The 13,664-nt window shown below is 33.1% G+C and overlaps 7 protein-coding genes across 7 annotated transcripts; 5 read left to right on the top strand and 2 right to left on the bottom strand.

Annotated features, from left to right (window-relative positions):
- Window positions 1–106: 106 nt before the first annotated feature.
- On the top strand, window positions 107–361 carry TPHA0F02180 (uncharacterized protein; the record flags this gene model as incomplete). The annotated part of the gene is made up of 1 exon (XM_003686086.1): window positions 107–361. The coding sequence occupies one exon, from the start codon at window positions 107–109 to the stop codon at window positions 359–361; it is 255 nt and encodes an 84-aa protein (XP_003686134.1).
- A 68-nt stretch (window positions 362–429) lies between these two features.
- Window positions 430–1,347, bottom strand: CHS7 (Chs7p; the record flags this gene model as incomplete). The annotated part of the gene is made up of 1 exon (XM_003686085.1): window positions 430–1,347. One exon carries the CDS (start codon window positions 1,345–1,347, stop codon window positions 430–432), a length of 918 nt encoding a protein of 305 aa, XP_003686133.1.
- Window positions 1,348–2,907: 1,560 nt separating this feature from the next.
- Window positions 2,908–3,763, top strand: RPL42A (60S ribosomal protein eL42; the record flags this gene model as incomplete). The annotated part of the gene is made up of 2 exons (XM_003686084.1): window positions 2,908–2,911; window positions 3,447–3,763. The coding sequence occupies 2 exons, from the start codon at window positions 2,908–2,910 to the stop codon at window positions 3,761–3,763; spliced, it is 321 nt and encodes a 106-aa protein (XP_003686132.1).
- A 902-nt stretch (window positions 3,764–4,665) lies between these two features.
- Window positions 4,666–6,918, top strand: CBK1 (serine/threonine protein kinase CBK1; the record flags this gene model as incomplete). Its single annotated transcript, XM_003686083.1, has 1 exon — window positions 4,666–6,918. One exon carries the CDS (start codon window positions 4,666–4,668, stop codon window positions 6,916–6,918), a length of 2,253 nt encoding a protein of 750 aa, XP_003686131.1.
- An 800-nt stretch (window positions 6,919–7,718) lies between these two features.
- On the bottom strand, window positions 7,719–8,429 carry TPHA0F02140 (uncharacterized protein; the record flags this gene model as incomplete). The annotated part of the gene is made up of 1 exon (XM_003686082.1): window positions 7,719–8,429. The coding sequence occupies one exon, from the start codon at window positions 8,427–8,429 to the stop codon at window positions 7,719–7,721; it is 711 nt and encodes a 236-aa protein (XP_003686130.1).
- Window positions 8,430–9,278: 849 nt separating this feature from the next.
- TPHA0F02130 (uncharacterized protein) lies at window positions 9,279–10,478 on the top strand (the record flags this gene model as incomplete). Its single annotated transcript, XM_003686081.1, has 1 exon — window positions 9,279–10,478. The coding sequence occupies one exon, from the start codon at window positions 9,279–9,281 to the stop codon at window positions 10,476–10,478; it is 1,200 nt and encodes a 399-aa protein (XP_003686129.1).
- A 1,525-nt stretch (window positions 10,479–12,003) lies between these two features.
- MEP2 (ammonium permease MEP2) lies at window positions 12,004–13,512 on the top strand (the record flags this gene model as incomplete). Its single annotated transcript, XM_003686080.1, has 1 exon — window positions 12,004–13,512. One exon carries the CDS (start codon window positions 12,004–12,006, stop codon window positions 13,510–13,512), a length of 1,509 nt encoding a protein of 502 aa, XP_003686128.1.
- Between the last annotated feature and the right edge of the window lie 152 nt (window positions 13,513–13,664).

The following is a 13,664-nucleotide window of genomic DNA, read 5'->3' as shown; positions in this document are numbered from 1 at the left end:
AGCTTTCATATTAAAAGATAAAAGATCAGAATAGTATTTGAACATTAATATTATATAACAAAGAATTGAATATAATAAACTCAGTGAAAAAGAATCAAGGTAGAAAATGTCAAATAATAATGAATCTGACATACAGAAAGAAAATGATCTACAAACGAACGATGAGCAAGCGATCTTAAACTGTCCTCAATGCGATAGTTTTCTACAGAAATGTTTAATACAACAGAACTATGCTATGGTATTGTGTCCAAATAGAGAATGTTTATATCCTTTTAATGAGGTTAGCAGTACAGACAATCTATTCTATGTGGAAGGTTCAGAGATGTTAAATGCTGCTACTGAAAGACTATCCACCAAGTAGATGAATTATTTGTTCTTCAAATGAATATTATTTTGATTGAGTACTATATATAATTGTGATATATATTATTATGATTTTATGTTTATGCTAAATTCTAAATCATCATCAGTGGTCATATCCCATATTTTATAGACCATCATTAATGTGAAAATATTACAGATACTGCCAAAAAATAGACCATCTATATAATGTTTGCAACCTTCGCATATTTGAACTGAGAATGCGTAAACCAACACTTGGCCGCATATAAAGAATGCCACGCCTAAAACGATAGCTCCTGTCACCCATAAGTTACTGACAATAAAGAATGAAACCATCAATTGACAGAGGACATACATAAACAACAAAATGGCGTTAATGATGTAAACCACGACGAATAACCCTGTTGTATTTATTGAAGGAATATGTCTATTATCTATCCAAGCTCTGAAAGTTAACACCGAGGCCAAAAAGTTAGATATAAACCCTACAAATGAGAATCCTCGTACTATTAACATCGACTTTGTTGTACCATCCTCCCATAGATTAAAAGCCAATAGTCCATTTATCATAAGTGTCCAGCAACATGATCCGGCAAACCCTAATTGTATAGCAACTATATATGGATATACGTTTGATCCTGGTGGTGAAACTCCACAATTCACTACTAATGTAAACACTAAGTAAGCAATAACTAGTTGGTAAAAATAAATATATTCTAATCTACCAATTGCAGTATATTTTTGTCTCATGTTGAAAAGAATAATCAGTATCACTACTAAACCACCAATATTGATGAATGCATTACCTATATTAAAGATCATTGTATTTGCTAGTTCGACAGATCTCGAGTAACATTTTGGTAATATACCAATATTTAGATTTTGTGGAGCAAAATCATCTATAAAAGTTGAGTTTGAGAGCACAAAATGTCTAGTCGATTTGACAACTGAACATAGAGGTAACGGTGTTTTCGAACATAAATCAGCGAAATTAGTTACACCCATGTTCAACTAGACTGTATGTGTGTTTTTATAATAGCGAACTCGTCCTTCTCCAGTGATATATATTTCTATATGTATCTGTGATGTTGTCAAGCACAAATCGCTGTGTAGTTATTTGACAATAGTTCCTTTGCTTTGATGAGTAGCTGTACTTCATAGTTCATGATATGAAATGAGATCTAGTACACTGACAACAACAGCTTTACAGTATTACTTGTAATCATATTTATAAGTATGCCTTCCCTCATTAACGATTACAGTTACAGTTACAATAAGTGCATTAGTTGGAATTTCACTATATATAAAAAATTAAATAAATTACCTTTTTGGGACAATTTTACACAAATTTGAAAAATGTCAAAGACAGTGGATGAGTTTGTGACTTAGTATGCAATGACGGTAACTTAGAAGATTCGATTCATTTAAATAAGGTACATCTTATAGTGTATTATAGTGTATATAGGAGAGATCAAGAAACAATTACACAGAGACATATGTATTCGAACGTAACACTAAGCATAATACATTGAAAGACAAGGGTACTTACTAAAATATATACAATAATGTCCATTAACTGGTTCATAGTGATACACAATATATCGATCTCTAAATCGAAAATGCATTTTGATATGGAGTATGTAAATGCATTTACCCGGTGAATTAATCTTAGTGTATGTGACTGCTAACATCCGTACATTTTCATATTTATTATTTTTTATTATTTTTTTCGGAAATGAAAAAAAGCATGAGAAAGAAGATAAAAGATGGAAATTCGGAGTGCGAAGGAGTTCCTTGAAATTTTAACTGGAAACTAAAATTAACGAACCCTCTGTTTTTACCGTTCTACTGTTCCAGACTTTGACGCCCCATTCCACTTCCTGCATCGGTGTTGATTTTTGATGTTTTTTCAATAACTCGCATAGTGCACTCACACCCAAACTGATGCCTGGTGAGTTACATAGTGGAAATTTACAGTTTGTTACTGTCAGGCAAGAAGGGCTAAATTCTCTTTTTTACTCATGCGAGAGGACACTCTTCTCAATATTGGATTGTTCTTGTGTAAAGCACGTTCTCTTTCAGTGGAGTCACGTCCTCCTGCGTAGGCTTAAACATTTTCTCTCTCTAGACTCTCAGCTTCTCTGCCTAGGTTTTCCACTTTAGCGGGTGACCTTCCTCTGTGCGATTCGGCTCATCTCTCTCTAATTTGTTGTCTTTCTCACTGCAAAGCAACATCGGACAGTGGGAAAGAAGCAGTCTGTTCAGCGTGTGAAAAATTCATTCACTGTTTAGCTTCTTCCGCGCCCCATCGATAATGAATTTTACATAGCATATTGGCAATTTATTCGTTAGATATCTAATGGACTCTAAGCTTTACTATCAATGATGTGAATAATATTATTCACTCTCTCTCTAGTGATTGCAATTGAAAACACATCTTGTAAGTATTTCAAAATGTATTAGTTATTATCCTCAATGTATATAAACAGCGTTTATTAAATTACATAAATTTATATTTTCAAACGTTTCTTAGAACTACAGCACCAACTAGAACTATAAACAACAATGGGTATGTAATAAAATGAAATTCGTTATGTGCACCATCATTCCTAGAAGAAGTTACATTTATTGATGAGTTAAGAAACAATATTGGATGATGAGCAATGAGTATATATGAAGTAAATATGCAAAAAGGAAACATTGGAGTTCAAGATATATCGATGATATCAAGATTTTGAGATAGTAATAAGATTAAGCAGATTAATCAGATTTTTCAAATATTGGAATATAATAATAATTGATTAGTAAAGACAACCATTAGAGATAAGAATGCATACCATAAATTTTGTGGATATTAGAAGGGCTTATTGCAGTTTCATTTTGCAATGAAAATCTTATGCTTGTAACTCTCATCAATAAAAAATTTGGTTATGATGATAATTAACAATACAAGAATTCTTTTACTAACATACTGAACGTTTAATATATTTCATTCAAACTTTATATATCAAAGGCATGTGGATAATCAACAAACTTTGTTGTTCCTCTTATGTGTTTTCGATGTAAGTTGATTGTTATTTTATTTAATGAACTTTTCAATACAGTTAACGTTCCAAAGACCAGAAAGACATACTGTAAGGGTAAGAGCTGTAGAAAGCACACTCAACACAAGGTTACCCAATACAAAGCTGGTAAGGCCTCTTTGTTCGCTCAAGGTAAGAGACGTTATGACCGTAAACAAGCCGGTTTCGGTGGTCAAACTAAGCCAGTTTTCCACAAGAAAGCTAAGACTACCAAGAAAGTTGTTTTAAGATTAGAATGTGTCGCTTGCAAGACCAAGGCTCAATTAACCTTAAAGAGATGTAAGCACTTCGAATTAGGTGGTGAAAAGAAGCAAAAGGGTCAAGCTTTACAATTTTAAGCCTTTTAATGATTATAAAAAAAATATTTCTGTTTTTTCATTTTCTATTATAAAGTTTAAATTAATGTAAATTTCACTAACTCTTAAAAGGCTTGTATTGAAACATTTCTAAGACAAGTTCTCACAAACGGTTGCACTCTATCTATATATATATAATATCACTTATAATTAATATATAACAGTGTTAAAAAAATGTAGATAGTAATCAATACTTTCGATTCTAAAGTAAAGACGGTGCATTGAGTTATTTCTATATACGTATACGTAGGTAAGTGTTGATTTAACCACAACGTACATTCTTTACATTCACAGTATAAGCTACAGTTACTCGATAAGCAATCAATCAATTCAGATTATAAAGGCTTGGTGTGAAAAAAATTGCATTGCACTCATCAATGAGATAACTAATCTAAATCAAAAGCTCTGATTCAATTGCTTTTTAATTAAGATTCGATATTTCATATAGTCAGATCAAATATAGACATCATCTATATATAAATTATGTGCTGGAACTTTATAATTTTTTCTTCACGAAATATTTTTGAAAAACCGCTGTGAAATTCCGTAGTGAGAAGACAAATATTGAAAAAATTCGAAATTATATTGAAAATTTACACAAATCACGGTAACCTTGTTCATAAAATAATAGAAATAAATAACTAAATAGCAAAAAGTTAATGAACCTTTTTCAATATAATATAATAAGTATATAATACGAGCTCTACATTGATTTGAAATATTAGAAGAGACTCTTTTATCTCTATCCTTAAAGTCAAATATATAGTTGATCTGGAATATAAACTTGAAGCAAATACTGTTCAATCGTTGCATATTTAATTGGTCTGCCCATCGTGTTACAATAATAGAACTGTGTTTAAATTCAAAAGAAAGAGGTAATTAATATGTTTAATGGACAATATAATTCACAAGCTGGTAATGAGCATGAGTATTATCAGCAACAGCAGCAACAGCATATGCAACGGCAACAGCAGCAACAGCAGCAACAGCAACAGCAAGACAATGCAGATCGTTATCAACAATTACAAAGACCTCCTAATGCAACTTTTAGTGAAAATTACATGAGAGCACAAAATTCACATCAATCGTTACAGAGTAATTTACAAAATGAGCAACAGCAACAGCAACAGCAGCAACAGCAACAGCATACTGGAGGTATTAACGCTTATCATGATAATTTGTCTTTGGATTTCCCGTCGACTCCTCCACCTGCACAAAATGGTTACATACCGAATCAGCATAACAGTGGAAGACAAAACAGTAATTCTTCAATGCAACAGCCAATTGCTCCTCAACAGTTGGTATATAACTCTAGTGAAGGAAGTAATCATTCAACAGCTGATCTTCATAGCACTAATAGTTTTGCAATGCTGCAACAACAGCAACAGCAACAAGCATTTTCACCAGGACAATATACAGCAGAATCAGAGTACGGTCAGCACTCTCCTCTTTATAATTCAAATAATGCATCAGCATCAAGCCCTCTAGCGCAACCTCAACAGCTGTATAATGATTCACACTACCAATCAAGTCCGATAACAAGTATATTGAGCTCAAACTCGGAGAAAAATACTCAGAACATGCAAAATCAACAGATACAATACCAAGATAACATTTTATCACCATCACGAAAACAAAATCAAGCTAATATTAACAGTAGTAATTATATGTATTTTGAGAGAAGACCAGATTTATTGACTAAATCAACTCAAGATAAAGCAGCAGCAGTCAAATTGAGAATTGAAAACTTTTATCAATCTTCAGTCAAATATGCCATTGAAAGGAACCAAAGACGTGTTGAATTAGAAACAGAGCTTGCCTCTCATGACTGGTCTGATGAAAGAAAATCAAGGCAACTGACCTCATTAGGTAAGAAAGAATCTCAATTTTTAAGACTACGTAGAACAAGATTATCTTTAGAAGATTTCCAGACAGTGAAAGTCATTGGTAAAGGTGCATTTGGTGAAGTTAGGTTAGTTCAAAAAGTCGACACTGGTAAAATTTATGCAATGAAGACTTTATTAAAATCCGAAATGTACAAAAAAGATCAATTAGCTCATGTTAAAGCCGAAAGAGATGTCTTAGCAGGCAGTGATTCTCCTTGGGTTGTTTCTTTATATTATTCTTTCCAAGATGCTCAATACTTATATTTGATTATGGAATTTTTACCAGGTGGTGATTTAATGACAATGTTAATCAGATGGCAAATATTTACTGAAGATGTCACTAGATTTTACATTGCAGAATGTATTTTAGCGATCGAAGCAATCCATAAATTAGGCTTTATTCATAGAGATATTAAACCTGATAATATTTTGATTGATATTAGAGGACATATTAAATTATCGGATTTTGGTTTATCTACAGGTTTCCACAAAACTCATGATTCTAATTATTATAAAAAGTTATTACAAGAAGATGAAACGACTACTCATTTGGATAAACCAGGTCAACCTAATGTAACTGATAATAATAGACAATCAATGTTTGTTGATTCGATTAATTTAACAATGTCTAATAGACAACAAATTCAGACGTGGAGAAAATCCCGTCGTTTAATGGCATACTCTACTGTTGGTACGCCGGATTATATTGCACCAGAAATCTTTCTCTACCAAGGCTATGGTCAAGAATGTGATTGGTGGTCATTAGGTGCTATTATGTACGAATGTTTAATTGGTTGGCCACCTTTCTGTTCTGAAACTCCTCAGGAAACATATAGAAAGATTATGAATTTCGAACAAACTTTACAGTTTCCAGATGATATTCATATTTCGTATGAGGCAGAAGATTTGATTCGTAGATTATTGACTCATTCCGATAATAGATTGGGTAGACATGGCGGTGCAGCTGAACTTAAAAGCCACCCATTTTTTTCTGGTGTCGATTGGAATGCTATTCGTCAAGTTGATGCACCATATATTCCTAAATTAAGTTCGATCACAGATACAAGATTTTTCCCAACTGATGAGTTAGAAAACGTTCCAGATTCTCCAGCCATGGCACAAGCTGCAATGCAAAGAGAACAAATGTTAAAGAATGGAGCGGTTGTTCAAGCGTCTGCCAAAGAAGATTTACCATTTATTGGTTACACATACTCAAGGTTTGATTATTTAACTCGTAAGAATGCATTATAAAATAACAACCATAAACACTTTTAACTTACAATATCTGAGTAGATAGTTATATTCATGTAAGTAGATAGATCAGTCATGATAAAATGAATATGACATTTTTAATAGTTCAAACTAAATGATTGAAACAAATATGATTAATAGATATAATCTGTTTCCCCTTTGTGAGAGTTGAATGCAGTAGTAGTAGTATAATAAAAAATAAAAAGACAGAGTATTAAATAGAATGTAGGTACAGCTGATTCCCAATGTCTCACATCGTCGAAACGATCAACACAAGGCGCCCAGCAACGTCCTTAATTTAATCTACGCTTAGCAGTAACCGAAACAAGAGAGACGTTGGGTTCAAAATTGAATCCTCTCCTGACAACCATAAGAACTGGAGTCAGTAATGTGGTATTGCATTCGCGATATTATTGATGTTGGTCTCTTTTAGAAAGTAAATAAGAAATGTATTAAAAAATACTGATAACAATAAATTACAAGTAACTAAAATACATACAATTATTCTTATGTAAATTGGTATATTACGTTCTCTTTATGTACTAAATTGTTTTACGGAATTTTTTTCTGTTTTGTTTTATTCGATGGACACACTGCGCAAATTTAACTTTTGAATATGTTTCCAAGAGCGGGTAAACGTACTTGAAATGAATAGGGTTCATGTCTCATTTGTCCAAGCAGAATGTTGAAGTCAATGGGAATGATGAATGGATGGGATATTATTAGACATCAAGACGATATATCGATTATTAAATAATATAATTATATATATATATGAACATGTTGATATAATTAATTATTTAATTAATTTTCTTGTGGGAGGTTAAACGAGATGATGGAGGAAACTTTTGATATAGGACGTAAAATAGCCAACCGACGGTTGTAATTGATATAAAAATGATGGTTCTAAACGGTTCTGGGACACTTAAAAATGGATATGGGAAAGCACCACCTCCATTTAGATCGATTAAATAGTATAACCATCTGTTATAACTGAATCCTAATATTGTTACAAGAATGAATGCCTTGATCTTAGAGATTGAAAAATATTCTCCGTAACCAGATAAATAATGATCACTTAGTAAGAAAATGATTGGAAATAAATGAATTGCAAAATCTACTGATAATGGGATTGGAGTACGTGAATTATCATTGGCCCCTTGATAAATTAAATAGTAAAAAAATATTTTTAGTGGCCAATAAACTAAAACAACAATTGACTCTAAAACTAACGCAATTGGTAAACAAATATGTCTTGCAATAAAATTAGTAGTATTTTTGAAAACCTTATCATTTGAATAACGTTGAATAAAAAAGTTAAATATATTACTATAATTGCTCAATAATGAAGCAACGACGGATATATTTGTTAGAAATTGTTTGTGCCCTGCACTAGCTAACGACTGTGGTAAAATGATGGATGTACATGTCCACAAACCCCAACTTAGAATAATAACTGAAGCTGAGTTAATTATTATGGACCTAATTGTAGGTAAACGAGAAACTGTCATTTTTTTAGTAATGAACGTAATTAGTTTAGTTTACTTTTCCTCGTATCACCTTTATTGATCACTCGACAAAGTATATATTAATTGAGAACGAAAAAAGGCCTGTGTTTATTTCTATAACGCAACCTAAAGTGTTGAAATCAAGGTCTTACTCTACTCCAATGTAAGTAATATTACTAAAATTCAGTATTGATCTGATATATGTTTGTTATATGTTTGACAAACGTTATTCCTTTTAAATTGTTTTAAGGGATAATAAACCTTCAAAAAGGCCATATGTAACTTTTTTATGACCATGCTTTCCATCTGGTTTCGAAATTATACAAATGTCCGGTCTTTGAGGTTCCTGCGAACGAATATTCTTTATAGCTGTTCGTGATGCAATACGAAAAAAATCATCAAGATAGAAGTGCCAACCTACATGTTATAACTATTATTTAAGGTAAAACTATGTTGCGGTTATTCAATATGGACAATTTGAAGTAAAAGATATTATTGACATTAAGTTTGAAATGTCAATTGAAGGTTGCTGTAATTGAGCTGTTATTATTTAATTCTTGTTAGTTGTGCGTATCTTTTCTCATAGAGTAATTGAATAAACCTCATAACGAAACTAGTGGCACTAATGAGAGCCTCAATGACCCATAAATTAGAAGTGCATCTACTCTTCCTTTTAAGACAAATCCCTATTTGATAATTCATTTTTATTTGATAATATAAAAATATACTATATAAATGATGACTGAATTCCAATTAATTTCGATTCTTCTTTAGTTAAGTTCCATATTTAAAGATATTAAGTTCAATTTAGGGCCCAACATATCAAATCACCCAATTACTTTAAAATCAAAAATGAGACAACAAATATTATTTGGATTGTTTGTTCTTATTGTTAGTGTCTTTGCTAACCCATTATTCTTTCAGAAACGTCAGAACGAAACTGGCGGAGTTTTACCCCCAACTGCATCTGGAAATGGTATTAATGGTACCTCTGGTAATGGTACTGCTGGCAACGGCACTGCTGGTAATGGAACCGCTGGTAATGGCACTGCTGGTAATGGAACTGGGGCTGGAGGTTCCGGCCAAGGTTCCATGAAATTGAAAGTTATAGTTACTGGAGGAGAAGTCCCAATTGAATCATTAAGCCAATATCCTGATGTAGAGGTCACCACGTTATACAATGTAACCAACACATTGAACTTAACTCAATTGTACAATGTCGCTAAGGAAACGAATTCGTCTATTTCTGGCGGTAATTATAAGGGTGTTGTTATCATTGGTAACAGTTATTCTATCGAATCCCTTGGTTTCTTAAACTCTGTCGTTATTAATTCAATGAAGCCCGTTGTTGTTACCGAAAATGTTTGGGACGGTTTATTAGTTGCTAATAACACTGATTCTATCCCAGGCGGCACGGTAGTCATTGATGACTTGAAATTAATTTATCCAGGATTCTTTTCTCCTTATATCAAGGATCATGATACTATTGCCGGTACAGGTGCACCAATTGGTGTCTGTTACAATAAGACGGGACAAGTATCTTGGTTTTTCAATGATGGAACGCCTGAAGTGTTAGCCAGCAATGGTACAATCAGAACCATGTTCACCAACTTTACCAATACGGAGCCTAGTTCCATTCCGGTTGTTCCAATCTTGTACGGAGCCGGTGATTTGTCCAGTAACTGGATTCAAGGTATCAGTTCGAATATCCAAGGTCTTGTCATTGTCGATGCAGGCGGTGACTTGTTAACTAATCCATCGGGTTACAGCAACAGCACCAATTCAGCCGGTGGCTCTGGTTCCAGTTCCAATTCGACCAGTGGCTCTGGTTCAAGTTCAAGTTCAAGTTCCAACACAACGAGTATCAACATTCCAATCGTTTACTCTAACGATGAGTTCCTTGGTTACTGGGATGCCAGTTACTTGTCAAGCAGTTCTAACGTTATTTTCGGTAATTACTTATCGCCAATCAAGAGCAAGTTGTTGTTGTCAATTGCCATTGCCAATGGAGTCACTTCAACTGATTCATTAAACCAAGTATTCCCTCGTTAGATACGGGTAGACCGACCCATCTATGTTTTTCTATCTTTTTTTTAAGAGACCTTTTTTAATTTAATCTAATTTAACGTTTGCAATTCTTTAAATACTGTTGAAAATGAAACTGTCATTTTTAATCCAAAAATATACAAATAACTAAACTCTAATTATAATTTAGTTCGTAAAGTAATGATTTGCTGGGGGTTAACACTCTGAGTCAATCGGTAAAGTAGGCACTACAAAGTTCAAATAAGAAAACAAAACATAAATTTTCCAAATTACTTAATAATGACAAAGAATGTGTTTTTAATCCAATATTTTTGTTAACAATATGTACAATCAATATAAGATAGTTACGAGATTACCATTTATATCTTTTATAATGGGGCAACATTTGCGACATTTCGTTGTCATTTACCCTACTGACTTTTCCATTGGCAAAATATAATTCAATCACTAACATTTCAAAATCCAAGAGATAACTGTATAGTAGAGTAGCATCAAATGAAATAGAAAGGGGAGTTAGTTATAGTGACAATCGCAACAGTGCACAATACTGTGATTAACTATCATATTAGTTAATCAATTGGTCTTAGATACACTAATTTGATAAGCACACAATAAATGAACTATAGTGGCCACAGATTTTCTCTTATCTTCTTTCACATTCTTATAAAGGTTTAAGGATATTACATAGATAATACAAATTAACGTTATCACTCTCAACAACGGTATCCACAGTATGATTATTGTCACTTCTAAACATTTAACATTTTCTTATCAGTAACTACTTTTTTTCATTGTCTCTACAGATTTTTATTACTTTAAGTGCCTAATCGCTTAGTCACTTTTTCAGCTCGGCCTCGGTCTCTTATCGATTATTTTTCAATTCAGTTGTTGTACTGCCTTACCAAATTTCGTTATCAGTAAAATAAATACAATCAATTAATTACATTTGATATCAAATTTTGTTTATTTTACCAATGGAATATCAATACATCTACTGAATGTGTTGTATTCTAATTTAATAGCTCTCTTATCAAGACTTCACAATTGCCTTTGTATCTTTTAGTACGTTGAAATATTTAAAGGATCAGGCACAGCCTATGAAGTTATTGGTAATATACGGTATAATGCGTATTCTCTGTTACCTATCTACTTCTTATCAGGAATTGTAATGCCTTTAAATTGGATTTACTCTACTTTATGAAGAACGATTTGTATAATTCTATTTGTGTCATTGCTACTTCAGACAAATGAAGCCCTTTACAATATTTGATAATACCCAACCAAGTAGTTGGTGATGAAACAGTGACGCAAAAGTTCAAATTTATAATTAATAAATTATAATTTTGAATATCTCTCTCTCTCTATATATATATATAGGTAAATAGGTAGATATGTGATTCTTTATTGTATTGCATTATTTTATTTAGGTTTTAAAATTTATGTATGTAAAAATACACTATACAAAACAACTTTACATTATCTAACAGGTAATATAACAAACATTAATTCATCATAACTATTAGACTTCATAATGTCATTTAATTTTACTGGGACACCCACTGGTTCGGGAACTGGTGGTGATTCCTTAACCACTGATTTAAATACACAATTTGATTTAGGAAATATGTCATGGATAGGTACTTGTGCAGCAGGTGTTTGGCTTATGGTGCCAGGTATTGGTCTTTTATATTCAGGTATGTCGAGAAAAAAACATGCTTTAAGTTTGTTATGGGCTTCTTTAATGGCTGTCTCAGTTGTAATATTTCAATGGTTTTTCTGGGGCTATTCTTTAGCATTTTCACATAGTACAAGAGGCGATGGTTTCATTGGTACGTTACAATTTTTTGGTTTTAGAAACGTTTTAGGTGCTCCTTCTGCTGTAACGTCAGTTCCAGATGTATTGTTTGCAGTATTTCAAGGTATGTTTGCTGCTGTCACCGGAGCATTAATGTTAGGTGGTGCTTGTGAAAGAGCTAGATTGTTCCCAATGATGGTTTTCTTATTCCTATGGATGACAATTGTCTATTGTCCAATTGCTTGTTGGACTTGGAATGCAGATGGTTGGTTAGTTAAGTTGGGCTCTTTGGATTATGCAGGTGGTGGTCCAGTTCATATCGCTTCTGGTCATGGTGCTTTGATTTATGCTTTGATTTTAGGTAAAAGAAATGACCCTGTTACAAGCAAAGGTATGCCAAAGTATAAACCACATTCAGTCACATCCGTTGTACTAGGTACTGTGTTCTTATGGTTTGGTTGGCAATTTTTTAACCCTGGTTCCGCTGGAAATGCAACCATTAGAGCTTGGTATTCAGCAATGTCTACAAATTTAGCTGCCGCTTCAGGCGGGTTAACTTGGATGTTCATTGATTATTTTAGACATGGACGTAAGTGGACTACAGTGGGTCTATGTTCAGGTATTATTGCAGGTTTAGTTGGTATTACTCCAGCAGCAGGTTTCGTTCCAATTTGGTCATCTTTTGTAATTGGAGTTGTTACTGCTGTTGGTTGCAACTTTGCAGCTGATCTAAAGAATTTGATTCATATTGACGATGGTTTAGATGTTTGGGCTCTACATGGTGTTGGAGGTTGCATTGGTTCCGTCTTCACAGGATTTTTTGCAGCTGACTACGTTAATGCCACCGCTGGCTCATATGGTGCTCCAATACCAGGAGGATGGATTAACCACCATTGGAAACAAGTTGGGTACCAATTAGCAGCAATGTCATCAACGATTGCTTGGACCTGTGTTGTTACCGCTATTCTATTATTAATTTTAGACAGGATTCCATTTTTAAGATTGAGATTAAGACCTGAAGAAGAAGAGTTAGGTACAGATGAGGCAGAAATAGGTGAATTTACTTATGGAGAAGATACGGGGTATATTCCTGAACCAATTAGATCTCATGCATCTAATATTGTTCCTAAGCCAGTATCTGCCATTGATGACCAAATTATTCCATCTTCAGAACAAGACAGTAAACATTCGACATCTGACAATTCTAATTACGATGAAGAGAAAGGTAACGTAACCGAAAAGTAAACTTCACAAAAAATAATCAACTTAATACCATATTTTTAATATCTTGCATTCTTTTAATTTTAATAAATGATTTCCATGATTCCTTTCGTATTCACCACACTAGTTGTTTGTCAACTGACAGTTATTTCTAATAACATGCATCATTTACTGTC

This window comes from Tetrapisispora phaffii, chromosome 6, assembly GCF_000236905.1.
Source record: "Tetrapisispora phaffii CBS 4417 chromosome 6, complete genome".
NCBI lineage: Eukaryota > Fungi > Ascomycota > Saccharomycetes > Saccharomycetales > Saccharomycetaceae > Tetrapisispora > Tetrapisispora phaffii.
The sequence above is the reverse complement of the archived record's forward strand: the minus strand, read 5'-3'. Positions and strand labels throughout refer to the sequence as shown.